At 47.8% G+C, this 27,889-nt stretch overlaps 1 protein-coding gene across 2 annotated transcripts; it reads right to left on the bottom strand.

Moving 5' to 3' along the window:
* pax3b (paired box 3b) lies at positions 1–27,889 on the bottom strand. 2 transcript variants are annotated; one of them, XM_029255598.1, is made up of 9 exons: positions 27,469–27,889; positions 26,357–26,592; positions 25,823–25,952; positions 24,837–24,980; positions 9,651–9,850; positions 7,731–7,896; positions 6,741–6,967; positions 1,075–1,350; positions 1–76 (listed from the first exon to the last, which is right to left on the bottom strand). In XM_029255598.1, exons 1-9 carry the CDS (start codon positions 27,551–27,553, stop codon positions 59–61), a joined length of 1,482 nt encoding a protein of 493 aa, XP_029111431.1. In that variant the 5' UTR covers positions 27,554–27,889; the 3' UTR covers positions 1–58. The 2 variants fall into 2 exon arrangements, with proteins under 2 accessions (XP_029111431.1, XP_029111430.1); XM_029255597.1 differs by having other exon boundaries at positions 1,080–1,350.

The raw sequence follows: 27,889 nt of genomic DNA, 5'->3' as shown, positions 1-27,889 counted from the left end.
TGAGAGGGTCAGCGAGGAGCACTTCGAGGAAACACTTCCTTTCAGGCGATTTCAGGCTTCAGATAATGAAAGGCACCTGAAACGTAAGGGAGAGAAAAGAAAGAGCAGCTCAAACGGGGGGTTACAGCAGCATCCTCGAGGAGCTGGAGCACGGCGACAGAGCCATGGTGTATCAGGGTGGGGCAGTTTGCAGATTGGAGACTAATGTTTATCCTATTAGGAGACGTTTGACGACACGACTGCAATCTCGGGCGGCGATCGGTGATGATTCTCGGGCTGACCCCTGCCGTACACACGTGTTTCCAATCCCGACCTGCCAGGGGCTATTTAGTTCAGCGCAAACCTTCATTTTGCGTCCCGGGCAGCGCCTGGGTATCGGGTCACAGCAATTAATAACATCAAGATGTCAATGCCAGGGAGCCGGACAGCGACCGCATGTTTCTGCCAACGGACATCGAAAGAACGCAAGCTGACGGTCTCCTGTGCGCAGGAGGGCGTATTAGCTGGCTCGGGGATCGTTTCATGGCTGGACGGTCACGCCGCGTCTTCGACGGGTCGGTCGGCCTCATTTGAACCGTCCCCGATCGATGCGGACACTGGGTCAGCTGCGCTGGGGGCTGTCAGGTTAAAAGCTGCAGCCAGCGGGAGGAAATGAGAAACGGTCGGGCCGCAATCACGGAGCGCATCGCCGCCAATGACGCACGCTTCGCGACCGCGCGCCCTTTAACATAACGCTAATGTAAACTGAAGTGCCCTTTCGGGAAAAAGCGCTCGCTTGTCTTTGTCGCTACGGCTACTTTCCGCACAGAGTCCGTTTGATCGTTCGTTTGCTTTGGCGACCGGTGAACGTAAGGGACAGTGTAGGAGGCCTCGGCCACCAAATCGCCACAAATAACCCGGTGGCGTGGAACTGACAACAATTTACCGGAAAGGAAAGAAATCACCTACAGACAAACTTGCGGTGTGACAAAAAGCGAACCGAGGAGTTATTTTGGCCACGTATCGCTTCTATAATATAGAGAAAGAGAAAGACAGACGAAGAGAGAGGGTATAAATACAAGACTAGGTATTGACCTTACTTTGCCCGTACTGGCCGTACTGGTACGGCGTGACGGGTTCCACGCTGTAGCCGGTGGAGCTATAAGTGGGCGGGCAGTAGGACTGGGAGCTGGGCAGACTGGGCAAACTGGGAAGACTGGGCAGCCCTTCCAGGCTCTTCATGTGATCGAGGCGCTGAGAGCAGCTGGCCGCCATCCCGCTGCTGGGCTCCAGGCCTCCGGTGAGGGGTGACAGGGCGTAGTCGCTCTGGGGCTGGTGAGGAACTCCGCCCGGGTTCAAGAGTCCCATCACCTGTCGGAGAGAAAGAAGGGAGAAGGAAACCCACCAACCGTGAGTACGAGCCACGCTCAGATCCGAGCAGACAGGAGCAGCAGCGGGCCAAGCGGACTTGTCATCTTCTGGCTGCGGAATCCTCCAGAAAGGCATTCGGACTCATCATGCAAAACAAAACAAGCTCCTTTAAAGAAAACGTGCTCGGAACCTCCGTGGCTGCGCGCGTGCCCGTTAGCTTGAGCGAGAGGCGACTGGAAAATCCCAGCTGGAGAGTATGATGATTAACCTGACAGTTTAGGCAGATTCCTGGAGTCAAACATTCAGGTCTAGAACAATTTCAGGATAAAGTCGCAGCGTGTTTTTTTCCTTGGCTTCGGACCGCAGCAGTCACTTACGTTCCTTCATTTAGCAGATGCTTTTCTCCGAAGCGACTTCCAAGGAACTCTATGTGGTGTTATCAGCCCACACGCCTTATTCACCGCAGTGACTTACACTGCTAGATACACTACTTACACTGGGTCACTCATCCAGACATCAGTGGAACACAGTTTCTGTCTGTCACTCACACACAGACCACCTGAAACTGCTTGTCTCATACAGGGTTGTGGGGAGCCGGAGCCTAATCCAGCAACACAGGGCAGAAAGCTGGAGGGGGGAGGGGACACACCCAGGACGGGACATCAGTCCATCACAAGGCACCCCAAGCAGGGCTCAAACCTCAGACCCACCGGAGAACAGGACACACTCAAACCCACCGCACCACCACACCCCCTACACGCATCTCCATACTGAGAGATTTTAGAGTCACCAATCCACTCGAACAGCATGTCTTTGAACTGTGGGAGGAAACCAGAGCATCTCACACAGACATGGGGAGAGCATGCAAACTCCACACAGACAGAGTGGGCATCAAACCCACACCCTGTCGCACCACTCAGGCGCCGTGAGACAGCAGCGCTACTCGCTGTGCCACTGTGTCCCTGTGTGCAGCTTGCCTTAAACATGCCCCTGTGTTACCAGCCAACTGTAGCTGTCCCTGTCCACAGCGTACAGGGTGATGAGGACGTGTCTGTTGAAGACCTTTCATCAAAGACCCATTTCCAGCACAACTTCTGGCTACATGATTCTGGTGCCAATAATTTAATAAATAAATAAATAAATAAATAAAGGGAAGTAAGGCTTTGACCTGTGGTTGATTAGGGGCGAGATAATCAAATCTTTGGAATATTTCTTGGCGCTTAGAGGAGGAAAGGCGCCTAAGGGTACCGGGTGCCGGTGAACAGATTCCAAATGACCCTCTAATGTACCCCGAAATTTATTGAATTTATCTTCAGAAAAAATCTTCCGCGCAGAGGACGTCTTTAACCCAGGATGTTTTCATTGAGAATCATCACGGTAAACCCCAAGTTCTACTACCTTAAATGCATCAAGTCCTACAGAACATAACTCCACTTTCTGTTAATAGTTAATCAAAAGCAGGTACGAGCAAAAATCGCTGCTCGCTTGGTTTTGCTTATAACTGACATATTATTCTACATTCATCCAGGCAGCTGGTTCCAGTTAAATAATTTCCCAACCTAAGGATAGAGGGACTAATGTTGATTTTAAAAAGGAGTTGAATTTCCTCACCCTGGTAACATTTTCCTAAAAATTATCTGTGTTTGGAACTTTCTGTTTAAACAGAAATGTGTATATGTGGCGGGCCGACAGCGGGTTCAGAACGCACAAATCTGAGACACTCCTGTTCGCTGTGTCCTCTTTGTCGAAAGCGGATGCTGGGGATGCTGGAGATGCTCAGGTCCCACGTGTGGATGGAGGAGCCGCAGCTGGTGTCGCGTTGCTCGGGACTCGCGGACGTGGAACGGACAGGGAAGGGGAATGAGCTGTCGGGTGACGGAATTCACACACTCCACGCCGAGGGTGTGCGTGTAAGTGTGTGAGCGTGTGCTATGTTAACTGACCGTGTGTCCGGGGACGACGTTTGTGAAATCCAGAGAAGCAGGTGTCATGCGGACTGCTAGGCTAAAGAAAACAACTTTTTTTCTTAAATGTTCTTGTTTGTCTTGTGACTCTAGATTGCCCTTAGTGTGTGTGTGTGTGTGTGTGTGTGCGCCTTGTTTCCTAAGATACAGTTATGACTGGCTGCTTGGTGAGCTCTGCAGAGCAGCTGCGAGAGCAGTGGGGGGCAGAGATCCATTCATCTGCTGCTGCAGAGCCAGGTGTGTGTGTGTGTGTGTGTGTGTGTGTGTGTGTGTGTATGTGGGGGGGTCTTTCCCACCTTAGAGCTTCACCCATCGACTGCGTGTAATTTACAGGAGCTCTGTCAGAGGAATCTTGACAAACGCCCCTGAAAAGGGCTGCGGAGTGTACCTTACAAATGGGAAACACATGGAGGTCAGACATTCATCAGACGGAGGGAGGGGAGTGTGTGTGTGCGTGTGTGTGCGTGTGTGTTGGGGGGGGGTGGTGCAGAAAAGGACATGCAGAGTGATCGCTCCTGTCCTGTGATCATCACAGGGAGGGAAAGTGCCGGAGAGAAGAACATAACGCAACGCATCTGATGAGTGGTTGTCTGACAGAGTGCAACCCTCTCATGAAAAGTGCTTTAAAAGCCCACCCGGTGCCAGCGGCCCCGGGGTCCGGGTTTACATGGGGATTAGGGCCCGTAGACGACAGATCTGTGCCGGATCAGGCCCGACGCGGGTGGGGAGAGAGCTCAGGAGCCCACCGGGGACTCGCTGCGCCTGGCAAACCCACATGTGCCTCTTGATTTACACCAGCACCACACCCCATGCTGCTGTGGCTTCGTTTCAGCTCAGCCAGAACCGGGATTTATATTCTTTACATATCTGATCCCTTTGAGTGAGTCCAGTGTGAATCGCCAACATTGAACCGCAGATCTGAGCGCCGAAAAGCCGCGCGTGTTTAACAAGTCCATTAGCGACACCCACATGCGCACATCTGTCACACGACGTCCCGCCAAGTTAGCGGCTCGATGAGGACCGCCCTCAATTTCCCCAACTGTTACTGAAAGTTTAAGGCGAGGATTAAATCTGGCTTTCGCATTTCTCAGGTGATAACATGTGCCTGGATGTATTGCACCGCTGTTTAAATGTGGGTATCTTTTAATTAAAACGCTTCCAGATCACCTCCCATCCCATCTGATATGCAAATGAGCAAATGTCGAGGCTATACATTGACCAATCCAGGCCATGCACAAATATACATAGATAAATATATAAATGGTGAAATTAAATGCAAAACGGTACATAATCTGCATAAATTACACACCGCATTAGCATACTTTCTTTTTCAGGGACCCGCGTAGCAGCAATCGATTTAGACACTGGAACATTAACTAATTGCTCATTTAGGGTGGGAGTGGTCCCCCACCCCACCCCCGGTCCATCGGTGGCGCGGAAGGACCCGTCCCTGGCCGCAAGCTAAATGGTACAAACAGATGAGGTCCGCGGTCCCGGACTGGCCCCCGGCTCGGCCCCGGCTCGGCCTCACAGCCCTCTCCACACACGGCCCTTCGGCCGTTAATCTGGACGAAACAAACAGCTACTTAGTGGCTTGCATGCGAAGGAAAACCGTTCAAATAGAGCGTGATCCCTTCCGACATGATCCAGTCAGACTTAACACCCTAAGGAGCATCGCTCAAACAAATTTAACTCATCTGCAAAAAAGGAATAAATAAATGTGCTAATTATTAAATTCATCATTAAATTTACATCAATTGATTTAGCTGATACTTTACTCCAAAGCAACTTCCGTTACGGTATTTACAGGTATTTATCCATTTATACAGCTGGGTAATTTTCCTGGAGCTGTTTTAGGGTAAGGACCTTGCTCAGTGGTACTACAGCGGGAGGTAGGATTCAAACCCACACATTTCCATTTCAATGCAGCAGCTCTAACTCCTTCTTGCCGTTTAGAAAATATGTCTGAAACCTGTTCCGTTTGGAAGTTATGGAGACGACCCCTATAAATAAAAAAAGCAGACCCTCTAAAGTCATGTAAACAAGCAGCAATCGGGTATTTATTTTATCGCTGAGCTCTCGAGCAGCCAGACGCCTTTCGCTCGGGGCGATTCTGCAGTTTGAGCGGCGGGATCTCGTTCCCGCCCATCAAAAAGAGGGGAAAAAGCGCACGAGGGAGCTGTTTCTTCAACGGCCGAGCGCCCTCAGGCAAGGCCTCCTTCCTGGGAGAGGCGCTCGGGGGAAGACGTTATCGGGGCCTCGCAGGGAGGGCTGGGGACCCTCCGCGTGGCCCCTCTCTCCAGGTCCCGCGGGGGAGGCAGCCGTGCCCACAGAGATCCTCGCGCCATTAAAATCTCATTTTCTGCCTGTTAAAGTGGCCCCTTTACTGTTTAGGTGGCGGCGCGATAGCCAGTGATGAGTGTGTAATTGGGCATAATTGTCTTTTCAGTTTTCATTTGTGTCATCCCAGGCTGCTCCTCTCTCCGCCACATCCTCTGGGCTTCGGCGGCGCCGGAGCCGTTCGGGGTCCTGCCCCGCTCCGCGTCGCTCCGTCCCAGATAGCGCGGTGCGCAGACAGACAAGGTGAAAGAACGCAGCCCACGGGCGCGCTCCCGACCGCACCTAAGGGCGGGTGAGGAAGAGCATCTGCGGCACGCACGCACCGGGAGGACACCCGACAGCTGATGTGTTCGCAGCTCTGCTTTTCCCGTTGTTCTCGGTTTACGTCGGACAATGGAATACCACCCATATTACGCTGCGCATTACGCTCCATGATCCAAATTTTACTGGATTCGCCCACACACTCCTACGCTGGGAAGTTTATTGATCCATTTAGTGAAATCACCACCGAAGCCCTTTTTCTTTCGTTTGCACATTTATTGCTAATAACTGGTAGTCCCGGTCAGGTTGGCGGCGGTCCGGAGCTTATTCTGGAAACACCAGGAGTTGAGCTTTGGGGGGAGGGGCACCCTGGACAGGACTTATAATCATCAGGATTTATAATCATCAAAATATTAATAAATTAACATTTATCTAAAAACACAGCAAACCCATTATATAAAAATAAGTACATTTTCTGAGGTCTGTGAATGACAGAAAATGTATAGATGATAAATTCTGTTTGTAGTTTGTCTCAAGGAAATTATAGACAATCCTTTACACACGCACACACACGGATTCAATTTAGAGTCACCCAAAACACATGTCTTTGGACTGTGAGGAAACCAGAGTACCCGGAGAAAATCCACAGAAACACCAGGAAAACTTGTAAACCCCCCTCACACCGATTCTGGACTCGAACCCAGAGCGGAATCCGTGAGTCACCAGCGCTTTGGAACCCTTTTATCTCACGACACCCAGCGAGGTGTGCGGATTTTTGTTAGTGTCATCGTGTGTATGAGTGTATGTACGCGAGCGTGATCTGACCTGGGGCGAGAGACCGTTGCTGATGCTGGGATTCATGGGGTTGGAGGGTCCGGCCGAGGGCACGAAGCCGTCGGAGTAGCTGGAGAAGCCGTGGCGCCCCGACGACAGACAGTAGGCAGACCCCCCTTCCTGGGCTCCCCCCGCTCCGCCCAGACCGCCCTGGTGCACCGACGTGGGGGGCAGAGGCTGAGGCCGGTGGACCGTGCTGGGCTGCTCTGGCACTGCCGCTGGACAGGAGAGAGGGGGGGACAGGTGAGATGAATAATTCAGTCCGTCGCTCAGAAACACACGCTTTAACTTTACCGGGTAAACTGAACCGCACTGCGAGAATTGACCGACGGTCATGTCGGTCCTCGACATCACCGTGAAAGTCCGATCAGCGCAGTTTCCAGGACCGCGGAAGCCAGTGACCCTTAAAGGGCAGGGATGAGGGTGTAAGTGGTCCAGCTAAGCCCGTGCAACTGATTAGAGGGGACTGGGGCGGGGGTGGGGGCGGGGGTGGAGGGGAAGCGGTCCTGTTTCAGAGGGCGCTAAGGGGGATGGGGGTCTGGTTTGGGTCTGAGACGAGAGCTCACAGATGTGACTTCACCCTTTAACTCTATCGCGGTGCATCACCCGAATCGCTATTTGCACTCGTGACACCTCAGCTTCTCTTGGTTATTATTTTTAATTATTAACTTGTTGAGTAATTTTCTCCGATAATAACTTACAAAGTTAGGTTTGTACACTAAAGCTTACAGTAATTTACACATTTAAACAGCAGGGTGATTCTTACTGTGACGGTTCAGGGCAAGCACCTCGATTGAGAGCGCTCTAGCATGAGCAGGGATTCGAACCCGGGCCCGGCGATTGCAAGGCTATGGGCGCCACCACCACCACGTCTCCTGCTGAACGTGATCCAAGTGAGCGTTGAGCGTAAAGTTAATACTACATGATCACTTACGCAGTTTATTGCATGGTTTCCCCAGCAGTGCGTCACTTTCTCCTCACCTTGTGATATGGAGGTGGGCGGATAAGGGCTGTCCGACAGCTGGTAGGGGGGCAGGCTGGACATGGCCGAAGGTGGGAACCCGCCAGGGATCAGGTGATTAAAAGCCATCAGCTGATTGGCCCCTGCTTGCTTTCTCCACCTGGCTCTCCTGTTGCTGAACCACACCTGGGTGGAGAAACGAGCAGAAAACCACCGATGAGCTTCGCCGCCCGCACATTTTTCGTCATGCTGCGGGGAAAGGAAAGAGTGCGGAATTCGGGAGCTTAAAAGGGACAGAATTTGAAACGGGAACGAAGGGATGGGAAGCGTCTGAGTCCAGAAAAACCGAGGAGCGGCAGAGGACATCCTCTCTCCATCTCTTCCTCTCTCTCTCCGTGCACCACGCTGTCGAGAATCGGGTCGAAAGAGAATGCGGAGGGCTGCCCGAGAGCGCCTGTGTGACTTCCACATCGCCGCGCTACGCCCCGGGGCCACAGAAACAGGAATCTGTCCAAATGTGGCCAAGATGGCAAAGGCATGACATCACATCTCCGAGGAACACAGTCATGTGTCTGGGTGAAATGAACGAGCCAGTTCAGGACCGTGCCGTGTGACACGCTCAACAAGTGAGTCAAAAAGAGTCATTCATGTCCATTAAGTCCTCATCTGCTCTCTCGGATTGATCTAATTCACACACACACACACACACATAAATATATAAATAACATTTAAAAAACATATATAGATACTAGCACATACAACACCTCAGGTTTTCTTTAGTATTTCTAATAGATATGTATTTATATATACATATATAAAAGATTTATTTATATATGTATTGATATATACGCACACACACGTTGTCTGAACCGCTTGTCCCATACATATTTAAATAAATCTATTATATGTATATATAAATCTATTATATATGTTTATATATCAACATATATGTACATATGATAATTAACAGTGTAATAATATTGTAGTCATAGATAAATGTAAAAAACCTCAATTTAGATGTTTTGACTTTATTTGAATAGAATTATGTGAACATATGCTGTATATAGCTGTGTTTTAAATTGTTTTAAAGTAGATAACAGCGCGTAAGAAAAAAAAAAAAATTAAACCTCAAATGAGAATGGAAATTTTGCACATTGCAATGAAATTGTTTCACAAAAGCAAACTCACACAACACTGTTCACATCAAGTAAAAAACTAGTTTCCATATGGCAGACGTCTAAAATTATTTCGCGGTTTGATTGTGCTGAGGGAGGGGGTCAACATTTTGAAACGTGTCACCGGATTTTTAAAAAGTCAAACTTCGTTTCTATGATTCTCAGACAGACGTTGCCCGAGCAGGACCATCGTGCGGCTGCTAGGCCCGCCCCTACCGCAGCACGGCGAGTTCCGATTGGCTCGTTCCCGTGTCTGTGACAGACTGACATCCCGGGAGCTGCGATGCCATGCTGGGCCCAGTAAAACACCCATATGTTCACCGTTGCTGGGAATTTACTGGGTAGTAGATCAGAGGGCTGCGGATGGGTCACATTGGGCTCCTGGGAGCAGATAAAGGACCCAGGAATGTGTGCGAGTGTGTGTTTGAGTGCGTGCGAGCTGGGGGGGTTGCGGCAGGTCACGGGGTTAAAGCTACAGCACAGCAGCTGGTCTGTAATGGGGGTGCGGGGTTTACGGGCAGGTGGGGGTCAGAGGTCGCAGCGACCTGCCGAGGACTGGAAGAGTGTTTAAGGCATCGCATCATCAGGTGTGTGAGAGATTACAGGAGAGGATGGGGCCGCGTGGGGGGGGTGGGGGTGTCAGGAGACACCTCCGGTTCTGGGTACAGGGTTCAATGGACACTTTCAGGAAGGAGATAACTTTATCCAGATGAAACGGAGCAGAACGTGGCCGAGGAGCGGTTAAGGTACGACGCGGTACGTTACCTGAACGCGAGCCTCGGTCAGCTTGGCCCTCTGCGCCAGCTCCTCCCTGGTGTAGATGTCGGGGTAGTGCGTGCGCTCGAAGGCTCGCTCCAGCTCCTCCAGTTGCTCCGCCGTGAAGGTGGTCCGGCTGCGCCGCTGCTTCCGCTTGAGGGGCAGGTCGGGCTCCGACTCCACGTCCGAACCCTCGTCCGAGTGGCTGGCTGTGGGGGGATGGGGGGGGCTACGTCAGAAAAGGCGAGTACACAAATCACCTGTGTGCGTGTGTGTCTGTGTGTGTGTTTTGCATGCTTGAGGCTGCCTGCAGGAGGTGGGATTTGAACCGTGGACCCTCAAGCACAAAGCAGCAGCTCCAACCACCGCGCCACCTGTCTGCGTTTCACACCCCTCGGCACCCCATCACACTCCACAGTGTGGTGAAATACACATATTTACCATCTGCCACTTGTGAAATATAGAACTGAGTACAATTCATAGCCAGATACCATTTAGTTAATACGAAGTCCTCATAATTCATATCACACCCTGATATCACATATTAACATTCCACCGTCAGTACAAAGCAGCAAAATACGGTGAAGACTTTATCTGGTACTGTGGTAAAATAATACATCTATTAAAGTGTCACCAGTTGCACCTCTTTGCACTGAGACCCACCGCTGTTCCCGCCACTACCATCATACGACTTTGCTATTCTCACGCTGTAAGTAACTGAGATATCCGTATACGTGGTGCCGTCAATAAGTTGTGAGACCGACCTCCGCGTGAGACGCTACGCAGGAAGTTACCCCTCAGCACGTGAGTTTGGAACCACAGCAGCGCCACACGCCGGCCAGTCTGGGAACTTACCGACTGGGTCACGCGGCTGTTTCGTCTCCTTCGGATGGCTCTCAGCTATAATCCGAACGTGCACCGACGCTCGAAACGGAGGGTGTGGAGCGCCTACCTGGACCTGGAGTCTCCCCATTCTCGAAAACTGACCTGTCGATGCTCCCTCCCCGCTCTCTGACATTTAATTTTTCTTGGGGGGGGACAAACAAATGGATGGGGGGGCACTCTCCCAACATGCAAACGGGTTTGCCTCTCTTTTCCTCACGCTGTTTACTCTGAATGACCTCCTCCGGGGAGCACGGAGCCTCGAATCGCGTGTGTTAACAGAGCTCCATTGTGCCGGAATATTCCGCGCTTTCACCGTACGCGCTCCGGACAAGGTTCCGAGGCGCTTGCGCGCGATCGGCCAGACAAAGGGCGCACAAAAGCCCAATTTTGATCCGGGCCGGAGGAGAAGGCCGTCCGGCATTGTATCCATCCTTACAAATTCAATTTTGCTCAAGCCGAGTGAACCGCAATAATAATAATAATATACAAAAATAAAGCAGGGCTTCTCCAGGCAGGTGCATACTAATCTATTTGTTCAGTCTTACGTGGGAGAGAATGCAGCCTCCTTTTGGGGGTAATTCAGCAGAAGAGGGCATGAATCGGTCGCCCCTAAGCCGCGAGCTCAGCACTCGTACCCGAAGCAGGGGACTTAGTCTATTAAAAAATGATTAGGGTTTTCAAACCAGCATGACAGGCAGCCATTGTCCGCAGACGCCGGCTTTTGGAGTCTTTCACGGCCCCTTGCCTCCGCAGTGGCCCTCGTGTGACTCCGGCGCCTCGGTCGTGGCGGGGGGACTGGGGCCCAAAACCCGGCGCCGCAGCTTTGAAGGAGCCCGGAGGGGCCGCGCTCAGCGTGCGGCGAGCGGAGCGCCCCCGGTAACACGACTGGCCGGACAGCTTGCGCGAGGCGCGTTTTTATAGGGCCCCGCGACGCTTCGCCCGCTCCTCCACTTCTCGCATAAAAGCACCCGAGTTTAGTTGTGTATACAGTGCATTAACGCAGCGCCGGGAGGAGGGCCGCCGCTCTTGAGCCGCAACAATAAAATACAAGGAGCCCAAATAGTTTGGGCCTCCTCAAGTGAAACTGATCCCCTTTCTGTGCCGCCGGGCCCTTTCAGCGCCCGCTCACTGGCCGCGCCGTTAACTTTTAACGCATTAAAACCAAACTGGTAAAGAGCGGTGGGCGTGGATACAAACCGGGAAAGACTGGAGACGCCATCGGGCTGGGAGCCGGGGCGCTTCGCCGGGACTCGATTCGCACGGTTCTACCGCGGGATCAGCGGCGTCCCCCTTCCTCACCGACCGCACGGGCCACCAGGGGCCACCGGAGCCAATGGGTGGAAAAGCGGGCGACTACACTTGGATGGCGGAGCAGGGTGGTATGATGGCGAAAAGTGCTGGAGATACCGGATGGCTGCTTGGAAAGAAGCACCGAGACAAGGAATGGGGTGGGTGGGGGGGGGGGGGGGTACTGCAGAGCGTTGGCTTGGCAAACAGCACGGTGAGGGTAGCGAGAAGAAAGGGGCACGGAGGAGGAACGAGAGCAGGAGGGAGAGGATAACCAGGCCGGAGCAGCAAGTGATGGCCTCAGATTTAAGGTTTTAATTAAAACCCGGAGCCGCGGCGTGGGGAATCCGTCTTTGGGGCCGACCCCCGGAGTCCTTCAGGAAATGCTTTTGCCAGTTGCCAGTGTGAGTGTCTCGAAGCATTTCGCAGGGATTTGGACCCGGGAATGCTGCAGGGGCTCAGGGGCGCCGCATAGGTAGGGCGGCAAAAAACCGCAACGGCAGCACTTTTCGGAGTGGTGTTCGCGCTTGTGTGTGTGTGTGTGTGTGTGTGTGTGTGTGTGTGAGTTTTAGCTAAAGTCACACATCGCCCTAGACGCCTGTCAGTAATCGCAAACACATTCGTCCCGTTTTCCCCTTTTGTGTTTTTGCTACATTTACCCACTTTAGAAGTGACACCACAGTTCTGTCTGCAAGACAAAGGGAGGAAACAAACAAACAAATAAAGAAATGAACAAACAAACAAAGAAAGCAGGAACCTCAGAGACAATGAGGAGGAGAGGCGGACGACGGGAGGCGAGAGCCAGAGCTGCAGCTCGTGCTGAAAAGCCCTCAGAAGTACTGTATCCTGGGTGCTTGGGGGGGGGGGCGGCGGTGCCCCTCTCCTTTCTCCGTTTCCCGTTTTTTGTGAAATAGTAACTGCTCGGACGATACTCCATCATAGCCCCGGAGTTAATGGCAAATGACACTTTTACTTTTGTGATCCTCAGGATCTCATTCTCCCCTTTTTGAGTTATTTGGCTTCCCTTTGTTGGCTGCCTGTGGCTCAGGCCCATTCTGCCGATTTCCACGCTCCATCTGTGGAATCCGTCAAGGCTGCCTTTGCCCGCATTGAGGGGCTTGTCACCTGCCTGGCAGGGGTGCCGGGGACACAAAGGGGGCCGGAGAGAGACCACTGGGGGCTGGGGAGGGGCGGCCGGGGGGCTGCGGCAGCCCACAGCAGGGGGCTTCCCAAAACCTTCCACCATGGCCAGGAGGGGTTGCATGGGAGCACCTGAAACGCAGGGAAGGGGGGAGTGCGTGTGTGTGTGTGTGTGTGTGTGTGTGTGTGTGTGTGTGTGTGTGTGTGTGTGTCGGGGTGCGGGGTGGTTGGGGGCGGGAGTGAGCAACCAGTCTCTGTTGCTCTGTTATTTAAATTCACCTCCCTTCGATTTACTTCACTTCACTTCTCTCTTTCTCCACTCCGCTACTCTCTGCCTCCATCTTTCTCCTGGGGTCTACGTGCGTGTGAGTGTGTGTCGTGTGCACGCGCTGCGTCCGACGCCGCTCGCGGGGGTCCCCCTGTTCCCACGCACGTTTTGCAACCGTAGAAACTGAGCGAAAGACACGCAACTCCCAGAAATGAGCTCTTAGCTCACGGAAACGTGGCCTTGACTTCTCCCCCGGCGACGCTGATATTGCGCAACACCGCACCACGCGTTCGCCGCAAAGTGAGCGGTCACCTCTCGCTACGGGTTGCAAGTGGACTTTACCGGATGAGCGCTGATAAAACTTCAAACCGCAAAGACGTTTCACTCACATCTCTCCCAGCTCTGCTCGGGTCATGGGAGCAGTGTTGCGTTACAGCTCAGGGTTCTACCCCAGTCGCCCCCGAGCACCGCAGCCACGTAGGATGTGCACCGTGGCGGGACGTCCCAGTAGGATCCAGCTGGCGCTGGTGTTCCTGTACAAAGACATGCACCTGGGGTGGTACGGAGCCCATCTTGCACCCACTCTGCGCCCCCCCCCCCCCCCACCACCCATGGCTTCCCCCACCAGACAAGCCCCTTCCATGAATTCTGTCCTCCCGTGAATCAGTGTCCCTCAGCAGGGATCCATTAACAGGAACCTGCCCCCCCCCCAAAAAAAAAACACCCCCAGCAGCACCGCAAGCACCGCGACCACCGACACCCCATCCGCGACTCTGACAGCTCCCGGGCTCCCGGAAAATATGCCGCAAATTAACCCTGACACTGTACAAGACCCCACGTGGGCCGCGTCGCAGCCTCCGAGCCACGCGGCCCCTCAGGCGTGCGGGAACACATGCGGTGCGCACCCCCCCCCCCGGGAGCTCTGCTGCCCCTTGTGCCCTTGAGTCACACGCAAGCACACACGCACACTCACAAGCATTCACAAGCATATATACACATGTGCACATATGCAGGAATTCCCGCTTCCCGAGAGCACGTGGTCCACTCGCTCGTCCCGTACTGCGGTGCAGGCACAAGCGCTTGCCTCTTTCAACCTCCCCAAACTCTTCGTTCCTCATGAAGGGAAACCACGAAACCAGACTCGGGGCCGTGGGAATAACGGCGACCAAGAACCCAGAACTCCGCCCGGTCGACGGCGCTGGAGCCCAGCTAATGCCAGCTGTCGTACAGTCGGCCCTCTGAGTGAGCTCAGCGCACTTTAATCCGGCCTACCCGGAAAACCCATCCCTGCTCAAATCAACCAATAAAGCCGGAAAAAAAAAAATCTGAAAAGAATACGCACATATATTTTTGGTTTCTGTATGTCACTTTATACTCCAAAGGCCAACGGCTCTCCAGACTCATTTTAAGCATTCAAATAAACTACAGAGTAATCAAAAACCCCTCAAACAAATCTTTGCGACGGCAGAATGAATCGGGTTTCTTTCCATCAGCACCACTGCGGCCAATAAGATGAAATCATACATGCTGCAGATCTTTTAGTATATAAACGTATAAGTGAGATGTTAGAGCCCCACCAAAACATCTCCAAGTTTCCCTATACCTGCCATTAGTTATGCTACTAATTATTGCGCATTGCTGATGGGTTCAGCAGACGTCCCGGCGAGTGCCAGTCACATCGAATCTTTATCACGCACGGCCGCAAATAGAAAAAGCGCTCGACTTCAAAATCGAGCCAAGAAAAGATATGAAACAAATATACGTAGCAGAGCGAACGGGAAAACAAACACGTTGATCGTTCGAACCCGAGACACCGTGCTCTATAAGACCCACGGCGGATTTTTTTTTTTTCCGGGATAACCCAAGCCGTGTTTACAGTAGAGCACGTTTGCCAAAACCTTTTTCTGGCCCAACCAGACCCCCCCCCCGGCACTCCACACTCCTCCCAAAAAAAAAAAACGAAGGAGGTGAAAGACGAAGTTAACTGAAAGAGACTTTGTTCCCCTCCAAACTGGAAGGGGCACCGGACGGCTGCCGTGTTTAAGGAGAATGGCTTAACCCCCCCCCCACCCACCCAGATTGAAAAACGCGAAGGGAGTCGGAGTGAGGAGGGCTCCGGAGATGACCATATGTGTGCTGTTTACGGCCCCCGCCGAGGGGACGTCCAGCCCTTCCTCTGGGGGCACTTAATGAAGAGGGTAATTGAGCTGGTGACATGTGTTCCCCTGACAAAACAAAAGGCAGAGGAGACAAATGAACAATTTATTTGCGCAGGGAGCGACGCTGGTCCTTTCACAGAGCGGGGGTCTAAGTGACTGGCTGACTGCATAAAACAGTACATAGAGGGCCAGCAGATGCATACAGAATAATGGTTAACTGACAGCTTCTGGGTCCATCTGCGCCCAACATTGTGTAGAAAGGGGGGAGCTCACTTGACTTGCTAAGGAGCCCCGACCTCTACAGCTGGCAACGAGAAGTGTGTGTGCATGTGTGTGAAAGGGAGAAAGGCAGAGTGAGCGACATGGAGAAAGCGGGAGACCGAGAGAGAGGAAGAGAGAGAGAGAGAGAGAGAGAGAGAGAGAGAGAGAGAGAGAGAAAGAAACTGAGATGGGCAGAGGGAAACTCCAGGGATGAATCATTACCTAATCTTGTTCATACTCCGAATGACAATAAGCCATAAACAGTTACACTGGGATATTATGTCCGCCCAGCGTGAGGCGGCTGCTATTCACTGGCGCCGTAAGTGTGGCTCTTTCCCCCGGCGGAGCCGGCTCGCGGAGGGCAGCGCATGGGGCCTCGCCGCTCATTCCTCCCCAAAATCGAAAACCGCCGCTATAATCGCAAGCGCCGGCCCAAAAAACCGAGACGTTTAAAATTCTCCCTTGCAGGTGGCGGAGCTGCAGCCCGACTCGGACCCTAGAAGGTTAGTCCAGATCATCCAGCTTATTTTATTCATCCATTCATTTTCACTGACCGCTTGTCCTGGTCAGGGTCCTGGCGGTCCAGAGCCTATCCCGGAGTCACCGGGGACAAGGGCGGGGGGGTACACCCTGGATGGGATGCAGTCTGCTTATTATAGTTCAACGTTACATCATTATTATGGTAGATTTCCCAAACGGCAAGTAAAGGGCATGACAGGCAAAGCGCAAGGTTGTTTTATAACGAAAATGCTTGGTAGATGGCGTATTTATTTTTTATTATTTGCTGAACTTGTTTTGTTTCAAAGGGACAGATGTGAACTGGACAAGCCGGGGCGGGGAAGGGGGGGGGGTCTCAGGAAGTTGTTACCTGTCATTTTTAACCAAACATGATTTTAACCCTCACTTCCTGAATAGCCACTGTGGGAGGACAGGAAGTGACCCGGTGTTACCCTCTGACCTGCCCCACGCCTCGCCAGAGACTCCCGGAGAAGGACCACCAACCCCCTCGAGAAGAACGCGCTGTCCATTAGAGCTAGTGACCAGAAGGTATAGGATGCAGTGGCCGCATGTCCGGTTTTCTGTCCATCTGTCCATCTGTCCATCTGTCTGCCTGCCTGTCTATCTCGAGGTCTGTCTGTCTCTCACTACGACTGTATGTCCGTCCATCTGTCTCACCGGTCCGCTGTGCTGAACCAGGGTACCATCAGTTCTCACTGACACTTGTCCAACTTGTCCAGTGTCTTAAAGCCACTGTACCAAACACTCATTGATCATTATTCACTGATTTGTTTCTATGCTCTTTTATAGCCTAAACACGTATTTGTTCCACATGATCCAGGTTCTTCCATTACGTTGCTTTGATGAGTAAGTCGAGTCATCGTTCATATTTTTGATTTTTGCATGACCGCCACTTGAGGAAGTCCGCTTGTCACAGTTTGCACACTTTTGCACTTTGCTATATTATTTAATTATTTGGTTATTATTGTTTGGTTATTTATAACACAATTTTCATTTCTAATAGTACTGCAGTTTTTCATTCGGACTCATTTCAGTTCCATTAGACTATTCGTCACTAGTCTTTCGGACATGTGTTTAACTCGCATACAAGTAAGTGTATTTCAGCGCAACGACAGTTCAGATCTTAATTCAGTCCCTAAAAATGTGAGCAGCTATTCAGCCTCAAATATGCCACTCGTGAAAACTGTAAGAAGCTTGAAAATAAAAGCCTTGCGGCTTCGTAACTTTGAACCATTAAGAAAACACAGAAGAAATTAACAGAAAGTAATGCGGCTATATGGGGGAACACTGGCACAATGGATCGTATAACCACGTCATTAGGTCTGGCTCTGAATTTCCTGAAGGTCCTCGGCTACACAACTTAAGAACATCAAAAACAAACAATTTACCGATTTAAAAGAAGAAAAAAATACATATTTCTCCGGCAGCGGACCTAAACTATGCTTTGAAGCAGATTAAAAAAAGAAAGCTGATGAAGAACAGAAAACCGAGCGAACGTAGGTCGTGGAAGCCGGCAAGGTCTCCTTGCTGCTGCCTTGAAAACTAAACATATTTCCGTCTTCAGTCTGTGATCCGGCGAGAGAGCGCACTCGCTGCCTTCCTCTTATTCCTCTCTCATTCCTCTCTTTATTACTGTTCTGCTCTCTCCCTTTAAGGAAAATGAAAAGGGGGAAAAAAGGCAGTTCCTTGGTTCACCGTACCGCTGTGTTCCCAGATAATTAGATAACATCGCGCACTTTGAGAGGGAAGCTCTCCGAGTTCGGTGATTGACAACTGTCTGTCCGGCTTTCATTGTTTCACTATTTTAATTTGACACTTTCGCCTTTGCTGTGCTCTGACTCCCACCTCCAGCCAAGATCCTACCCCCCGTCACTCAGTCTCTCCTTGCAGTTTTGCTTGGCTAATACTTCCAACAAATAAAGAGGGCCTTTCTATGGGCGCTATTCTCCTTGACCTTCGCTCGCCCATTTTCTTTCAGGCACTTCAAACCGTCTTGCGGAGCTTCGGCTGAATGTGGCGAGTCCATCAGTGCCGAGGGGCTGTCCCCGAGCGCGCCCCGAATCCCCCACTTCAAAGATGGGCTGCATTCATTAATTGCCCTTTGAATTAATATCAGAGGGTCACAATGCGAGTGCGAAAAGAGAAAGAGGCTTTAATGAAGCATAGAGCCACCATTCATTTGCAGATAACCATGTTTTTATGCTTGGGTAGACATCATGTGTAGGGAAAAAAAAGTTGAGAAGAGGAAGAGGAGAAGGTGGAGAAAGGACTAGGAGTAAGAGTGAAACTATTTGCACGTCCTTGGTCGGATGTGAGTCAACGCTGGATGGAGGAGAACCTCGTACGAGTTGCCTGAGTATTTATACACGGAAGCCTCGCTAAAATCTTCATCTCAGTATAGCGTAAGAACAAATCGGAGCGGTGTATTTAAATACCAAAAGTTTACCTCCGGAACCTTTCGCCGTTTTGAGAAACGCAAGGATCAGTAGAGAAGTTTGTGCACGTTACACTTATGACGGGCCCATTGTTTTAAACAAAGTTCATAATGGTTACACCTGCGTTTTAAGCCCCTAGATATTTTCAGATTGAGATGGAATTATTTGTACTATATTGTTTCCATCCATGCTGCTGTGTTTAGAAGAAAAGAGGGGGTGCAGACCAGCGTGACGATGCTCCCCACAGGGAACACATCCCTGACTAAACATCCCATCCCTATCGCTCGCAATCTGGAGCGACAGATTTGTATCAGCTGAACTGTTTTTAACAAGTCTAAAAAAATGACGCCTAGTAAAAAAAAAAAAAGAGCAAACACTCCTCCCCCTAGACACACACACTCAAACACACACTGCACTTTGACTCTGTCTCCGTCTTTCTCACTCTCTCCCTGGCACCGGTCCAGTGTGCCCAGATAAAAAAATTCTATAGAGCGGTGCCTCTGCCTAAATAGTGAGCGGCCAGTTCCTCACTTTATTTACACAAACAAAGTCCTGCTCCGTTTCTTTGACAAAAGCAGCTAAATCTTTTTGCTCTTTCATGTTTTGTCAGCACTTGATTCCTTTTGTCCCCTGGCTATTTGCCTGGCCAAGGACAATGAGGCAGGAAGAATAGCAGCAGATTGTTGGAATGCGCCTTGGTAAACCTAATTATGACATGTTGACTGAGTTTGCCATGGCAGGTCTGAAAGATCCAGGCTTATTCAATTAGCCTTTCCAGGATTCCCTTTCAAAAATAAAGTTATCCCTTTGACTGTTTGTATTTCAGAGAGGTTATTTTTTTGTCTGGCACAAATGGAAATCTGCAAGACTGCCTTCCCACTCTTCACTGACTCCAGCTCATTTGAATTAGCTAAATGGGGTTAAAAAGATAAGCAGCGAAATGCGGAGGAGGGGAGACAGGGGGACTGCTGTATACTTTAAAAAAAAGAAAAAGAAAAAATTAATCTATTTTGGTAATTAACACAATGATATCCTTTGAATTTCACGAGGCGCCAAAAGAGGCATCGCTGCCAACTTGCATCCAAGCAGTACTAATGCCTGTGCTGCCGGAGACGAGGCAGCATGAGAAAGAGACCAAACCAGGCCAGAGCGGACAAAACTCCGCAAGCGTACCTCATCTCCACCGGCTCATGCTCCCATTTTAACCGATTCCAGAATTTGCTGCACCTACACAAATATCAGCACATTTAAGTTGGACTGTGACGGAAAAAGAAGAACACTTTTTCCCAGAATGAGCAGCATTACGGACGATCTGTGTTCAACTCCTAAAACATTCGCAGAGACGCATGGTCAACCCGGGACTTTGAGACTTTTGGAAGGTGGAGGAAGGCACCACAACAAGCCAGCCTCTCTCCTGCATGGCAAAGGGAATCCCACGGATCTGCAGACCATTTTCCCAGACAAATAAATCTAAATAAGCTGCCTTTGATCTGGGCACTTAGGGGAATCCCACAATGGGTTTTTAACGACCAGGGGCAGAGTTACTGGCCCCGTTTCCACAACAATAGCCCCCACTAACAACTACTTAATCAATATTTGGCCAGCGCTGCTCAACAAGATCTTTTCACATTTTAATTCAAAGCAGTAAAAAGAAAACAGTGGAGAAAAGAGAGTCAGAGTCTACTAGTGAAATAAAGTAATAAAAATGGTTAAAGGAATCAACTGGGCTTTTTTGTCAGATTTTATAGCCTGTTGATGACGTATGAACTGATGATCACATGAATGATCACCGAATGATCACCGGTCGTACACTGAAACAGCGCAACAAACAGTGTAATATATATATCATTATAGAATATACATGCATATATATACATACAGATCATATACATACATATAATATATATTATATATGTACAGCACAATTGAACAGTAATATTCGGGGTAATCTATTATATGCTATATATATAACTATATATTATTATACATAGATACATCTGTAGATATATATAATAGATTACACGAGTATTACCGTCGAATTGTGCTGTACAGCACCCCGTGTCTATAAAAGATAAACAACTTCAAAACAGAACTGACATTTATTTCAGCAATTTTGCCACAGTTGTTCTACAATGACATATATAAAACTGAAGGTCTTTACTCCACCGCCAATTTGTACATTAAATATTGCACTGCAGTGTGCATGTATTTATAATATAGTGCATCCCAAGCATTTTTAAATCATTATTATAGTTTATGGCGTTATTAAAATGAGATATATTCTTGCGCAGTGGTTTGTTTTCTTTCCGCTTTTCCTCTGCATTTCTGCAGAATCAACAAGTGTTGAGGACCAGGAGTTTCTTCTCCATCATTGTGACGTTATTGGGATCGGAATAACAGTCCCCATAAAGCGAGTTTCGGGGTTTTTCCATGCAAGTTGCATTTATACCGACCGATTATTTCTGTGCTCCCTTAATTTTTACGGTAAATTTACACGGGGAAGTGACACTTTTCAAACATGTTTCTTTTATTACGAGAAAAAATGATGAGTTAATAGTTGGAGTGAAAATATACAGACCTATAAAGAACACTGTAACAATTCAGGATTATTTCGGCTCTTGGAAACAAATTCTATTTCCCATTTCATCCCGAGAGCTTCGATCTGACACTTCTTTATATAGTCGCCCTTAAAATCTACATTTTATTTAACACTTGGCCGTTTTACAAATAAAACATGAAAATTTAGTGCAACGCATTATAAATGTATTATTATTATTATTATTATTATTATTATTATTATTCTCAGGCCAATACTGAGCTCGACTGTGTCCGACACAGAAATCAAAAGTCGCACTGTTTCAATTCCATCATGACACAGAAAAAGTTGAGGAGGAACAAAATACAAGGGGAAAAAAGACGCCAACTTGTGTTGTGTTTTAAGACTTTTTGCTGAGAAACTGACTTGCTTTTGTTCATGGTGGCTCTGCTCTCCCCAAAAAACGGGCAGAGATATTAAAGGAATATGCGCCGCAGGCAGGAGAGCGAGAAGGGCGGGTTCGGTCCCGACATGAAAGTGAGGAGAAATAAAAGGGTCGATTTAATCCGCTTGAAGAGATTTTCAGTGCGTGGGCTGTGCGTGATGGACGAATATTGTAGCAGTGCGCATGACAAGGGTGGGTCCATTGTGACCAGGCTCGAGGCCAGTGGGGCTCTGGGTTCGGAGTTTGGGGAGGGGGGGGCATTGGTGTCTATTCACACACGTCCTCTTTAATACACTCTGCCCGTCATTACATGTCACGTAGCTCAACATGGGAAACATTCACAAGAGCCAATTAATGTTATAAAGGGCCAAAGGAGACTAATATAGAATTAATACAGATTAGTTTACTAGGAACAAATTCAGAGTATCTTATTACCTCATTACTGTCAAATACTGCATGTTCATTATTATTATTATTATTATTATTATGAAATGTAAAATCGCATTAGATGGTTAATAAATAATACTAATAAGATCTGAGCAATATAGATGACAAGTACACCTAAGGAATTGAATTTATTCAGAGTTGGAAGCCTATTGCAGTCGAGAAGGGGTAATCTGACATAATACATTTAAGGAAGAATCAGTTTAACTGGCAGTGCAATTAGCTCCTTCGTATAAATTAATTCCTACTGACTATATTTGGGAGTAATTGCACAGTGGTTGTTTTCTTTTTAACTGTAAGGCTCTAATTAAATCTCTGGCAGTGGATTTGAGACAGTGGTCTCTTTGTGGGTCTTTGTTGCGCAGGGAGGTGCACGTGGGACAAGGAAAACAAATAGCTCTACTTGCTTATGTTGGTGTGTTACAGCTCAGTGTGTCGCTCCTTCATTAAATCAGTCTTTTTTTTCTGTTTTCTTTTTTTTTCTTTTTTGTACTGTAATCCTACAGTCTTTACGGCAGCCCGGCGAGCGCAACAGGTGAACAAGTGCGCACACAGTTCACACTTTACACTTTACAGTGTGAACTCCATCCAGGATGAGTCTCCTCCAGAGAGACCGAGACGCAGGGAGAAGGAGAACTGTTTCCAATTGTAATTTCAAATAGAAGTCGGCATCTTTAGACCATCTAAAAGGTCCAAAAGGAACATTTTGTAGGTGAAAACGGCCATTTCTCCACGCCGCACAGCCCATAAAAGTGCTGCAGGCTGCAGCTATTGGCCATCTCTGAATAATTCATCCCTCATTGCAAGCTCATAATGTCTTTTCTCAGTCTTTTGTCGTGGCTCTTTCTCTCCTTTTCTGCCTGAATTATAAAAAGTTTGCGTGCCTTTGTCCCGCGCGGGCTGCTGCGGGGCGCCCCTTTGTCCCCCCGCAGCCCAAGTGTGAGTCTCAATGGACTCTCCACTTTTTGTGTCCCAAGTTCATCCCCAAGTGTCTGATTGTGTTGGCAAAGGGGCTCTTTGTATGGGGTGGAACAGTTGAACAAATGTTTGATCAACTCATTTGGGACTTTTGTTTCCACTTTCTGTCCCCTCTCTCTCCCTCACTTTCGCTTGTCGTGCAAAAATATTATTACAGTAGATAATTAACTCCAAGAAGCGGGAAAGGCTAAAGAGAGGGGAGGGAAGATCGCAGTTCTTGTTAACGAATTTACCTTTTCTCTAACTTTGTGGGGGGAAAAAAGATGCTTTTCTCTGTCTACAAACGTATGGTCACAGCTGAAGTTTTCTCACTATCGTTTTAACATCTCTACATCTTAATATTTGTTTCTGAAACAATTACAACAGTGACGTAACGTCATCTTAGCTTTTTTTTTCCATATCTAATATTTGTTTTTGAAATGCGCAATTTTATACAAAATTATTCCCGAATTTCTACATCCGCATTAAAAATACGACTTTGTTTGGAAAACAGACGTATTAAGTGATTTCTAATCCCCACAAGGCAACTAACTGATTATTCTCGATTGAAAGAATAATTCATAGATATTTTACTGTTAATGCCTTAAATCGTTTACAAGAAAGTGTCCTAAAATTCTCCCATATAGAAAATCAATATTTTAAAAAATGTTAATCTACAAAAATATATATGATATGGTTTAAATGAGCTGTATGATCGATTTCCTCTATATATGCTATTAGAGTACATTTCCCTCGTTTTCGGCACATTTCACAAATAACTGCATAGGCTGTAGGAAACTGCACTGTATTTTAACTACTTTTCTTGTAGACGGAATAAAAGCATTTTATTACGTGCAAAATGACAAAAAAAAAAAAACATAAAATAAGGTACAATCCGCTGTTTTTTGTAGACGAGATGATTTCTATTATAAACCTCATTTCAAACCAATTCTCATTACAAATCAGTTTTTAACCTAAACGTTTTTTTAATTAAAAAAATCTCATGAGTAAAACAGAAAAACAATCCAACGCTGGATATTGTTATATAGTTTTATATAGAGAGAGAACATGTTCGATATACATGTGTGTACATTAACGTACCAGATGAGTAAAATATTAATAGATGTATTTACTTCGTTAATAGGACACTTGACTGTAAATCACTGCTGGCCTTACTGTACTGCACCAGAACCTATTCATGGACTGGACTTTCGCCACAGATGGGTTTATTCCCTCTTTGAAGAGGAGCCCCCCGCCCCACACACACACACACACACACACACACACACACACACACACACACACACACACACACAGAACCAATCTCTCCTGCCAGAAGCTGTCCTGTCACCTGCTGTTTGAATTACTGTAGCACCTCCTGGGAAAAGCATCACCTTCAGAAAACACTGACAAAGAGCTGCTCTCCACAACTTCACACACTTTCCACTTTCTCTCACTGCAGCTTCACACACTTTAACCACAACTTTACACACTTTCTCTCACTACAACTTTACACACTTTCTCAGTACAACGTCACACACTTTCTCTCACTGCAACTCTACACACTTCCTCAGTACAACTTCACACACCTTCTTCCTGCCGGACGCCTTAACATCAACGAAATCTACACATTTTATCACACAACTCACATTTTGTCCGTTTTTTAATTAATTGCACAACACAAGAAACCAACGCATCGCAACTAAATACATGTATAAAAAGGTTCTTCGTGTACATGCTGATAAAAACATATTAAATAAAACTAACTATCAAAGAAATCTGGGAATTCCTCAACTTTGGAGCTATAATTTTAGTTATGATTCCAAGCTTCTGTTTAAGGGCAACTTTTCTCCACTTACATCTGTCTCCAAGGATGCCGTCGATGCTGTGCTTCGCCTTTCGTTCGCTGTCTTCCAGCTCCTTCTTCTCCATCTCATCTTCATCGTCCTCATCCTCCCCTTTTCCTCCGAACTTGCTTCGCATGATGCGACTGATAGAGCTCACTTTAACAAGAAATGAGCAAAAACGATACGATCAAAAAAAAAAAAAAAAACACGTGGCTTAATAATTAAGGCATTTCATAGCACGCATTAATATTCCAATCAATACACAACGGAAGATCTGTATCTATATAAGACTAATATATGTATATCAAAAACAGTAGAAGTAACAGAACAGAAACAACAGAAGGCCGTGTTTAGTTCTAAAATAGTTCCAAAATATTTATGTCCGTGAGAAGAAAAAAATGTTTTTGGAAAATCTCAGCGAAACGGACACCTGTTGATGTCTGGTAATCAATGTACTATTTATTATTATTTTGGTATTATTTAGATTATATGCATTTTACTGAAATACTTTGTTACAAATGAATGAAGATACTTGGACTGAGTGCGCAGGAGTGTATGTGCGTATATTCGGCTTTTGCTTTTTATGATATATTCAAATATACTGCAAATCATCTGAACATTTTCGATTGTAAACAAGTAAAAAAAAAATAAACTTTTTTATTTTATTTAACTAGCGATGTAGCATTTATTCGTACTGCGGTGGAAAGCATAACTGCGGTGACGAGAGTTTTCGAACTTCTAAAAGTTATTATAACATTAGGGTCCAGTATTTAAATATGTTTTATTAATATTCTGTGAATGCTGCATGTTTTTATTGTTCATAAATCCCAGTAGCCTGTCTCACTGTGTGACTCGGTTTGAGAGAAATTCTTGACACAAGACATTTACAGAGACACAATGACTGGTGAACATTAATGTTTGAGGTGTGTGTGTGTGTGTGTGTGTGTGTGTGTGTGTGTTTTCAACAACAGTGTGACAAGGTGCCCACTTTGCCGTACCTGAGGGGACGGTGTTTCTGTCACAGATTCCGTCCTTCAGTAATTTATCCCGGATCTCCCAGCTGAACATGCCCGGGTTGTCCCGCTTGTACTCCTCGATCTTCTTCTCCACCTCCGGCGTGGTCACCTGCTGTAAAGAACTCAGAATCAGAGCTTCTGCTCTGTTTTGCACGACGTTCCTCGAGATTAATTAAAATAGAACAACATTCCTTCATTGATCTGCTGTGCATCAATATGATTGGGCCCCATTGATTGGCTCTCAACGCACATCACTGATCGGTTCACAATTCATCATCGATTCATGAGTTCACTTCTCAACTTGTTGCTGCGCAAAACTGAGCAGTCCACGCGAGATCTCTGTCCTTCGCTCGACCGAAACAGGGTATACAAAGTGGAGAGTGAAAGTGTGATTTTCCCGAACGCACGGGTTTTAAACACCAAACTCTCTCCAGCATCATGAGCGCTGCATGCGCTGAAGGTTCGAAGCGGTCCCGCTCGGTTCGGCTCGGCTCGGCTCGGCTCGTCTCGGCTCACCTTGGCTTTGCTTCCCCCGATGGCTCCGGGCCGGATGGAGCCCGTCTCCTGGTACCTGCACAGGATTTTGGACACGCAGCCGTGGGAGACGCGCAGCTGGCGCGAGATAACGCAGGGCCTGATTCCGTGATGAGCCATTTCCACGATCTTGTGTCGAATGTGGTTGGGCAGAGGTCGACCGTTGATGAACACCCCCCCGAGCTGATTCACTCTGCCCTGACCCAACGGGGTGGACACTGCATAGCACAAAACAAAGAAAAACAAGAGCTGTAATAATAATAATAATAATAATAATAATAATAATAATAATATGATCCTGAAACACTTTTCCACTGTGGACGCACGAGAAAAAAAAATTACATGAGATATAAGCACCTGGCAGCTGGTAGTCTGAAAATGTACGTATGCATAAAATGTAGACATCTGAAACAACAAAGCCATCAAACAAATATTCCTAAACAAATGCGACAGCCAGGAAGCTTTAAAATGAGTTTGCTTTATGGGAGGGGAACTTGAAGGTCTGAAGTTTTAAATTAATTTCGGATACATTGTTATAAAAACGACCCCGCTGTTAAAGTGATTAACGTTATCCAAAACTTGATTTAGATCATGTGTTGTGTGTATACATTAATAAGGTTAAAAGCAATCATTTAAACCATGAGCATCTGGACATTTCTGAAATTCATTTAATTTTTCAAATTACAATTTAATGTTGAAGTCAGCAATGTAAGGAGGTCCCGTGTGAGGTATAAAATTGTGCGCACATAAGAACTTGTTCGGGAGGGACAAAAGAATGGCAAAAATGTGAAGTTGTGTTGACAGTAAGTCTCAGTAAGTCTGGCAGATGCACAACACATGTGAGAGCAAACTCGCCAACAACAAGGACAGTTCTGTTCCTTTATACACAAAAGATGCATTTATTATTTCCACAGAACTAAAGACGCTTTGAATGTTCGCACTTAAATTAACTACTCTTGGGAAATAATGAGCACCAGCAGCAATAACATTACAAGTACATACAGGTATTCATCGCGGACCCTTTATTTGTGTTGTATGACCTGCGTTTTTTCTTTTTTTTTTCTTTTTTTTTTGGTTTTATGAATTTGCTGTACCTTCCAAGGGGAAGCCACTCCGTTGGTAGTTCTGGGCCAGCGTGGGGCGCATCATCCTGGGCACAGCCCCCGCCAAAGCTGTCATTTCTCCACACTCTAGCCGACTGCGCACCACGTCCCACCAGTCGAGGAGCAGAACGAAAAAATATTTCTGAAGCTGAGGAATCAGAGGAGAAAAGTCAAGATCAGATGTCTGGTATTCCAGTGTCCGTGTGCTTGGCTGCACGAGCAACAGGGTACTTCCTCGTCCAAATGATGTAATATCCCCCCTTCTAGGAAAAAAAAAAGCACAGTTAAAGAAAGTTTTGGAAAACTCTAAAAAAAAAAAACGGGAGTGGAACGGTGGTTTTCAAGCCAGTCGCGCAGAAATGATCGTGGGAAGGTGTAGGACGTGACAAAATTGAGGAGACTGGTGCGCTTG

This window comes from Scleropages formosus, chromosome 10, assembly GCF_900964775.1.
Source record: "Scleropages formosus chromosome 10, fSclFor1.1, whole genome shotgun sequence".
Lineage (NCBI taxonomy): Eukaryota > Metazoa > Chordata > Actinopteri > Osteoglossiformes > Osteoglossidae > Scleropages > Scleropages formosus.
This window is presented reverse-complemented; position numbering and strand designations above follow the sequence as displayed.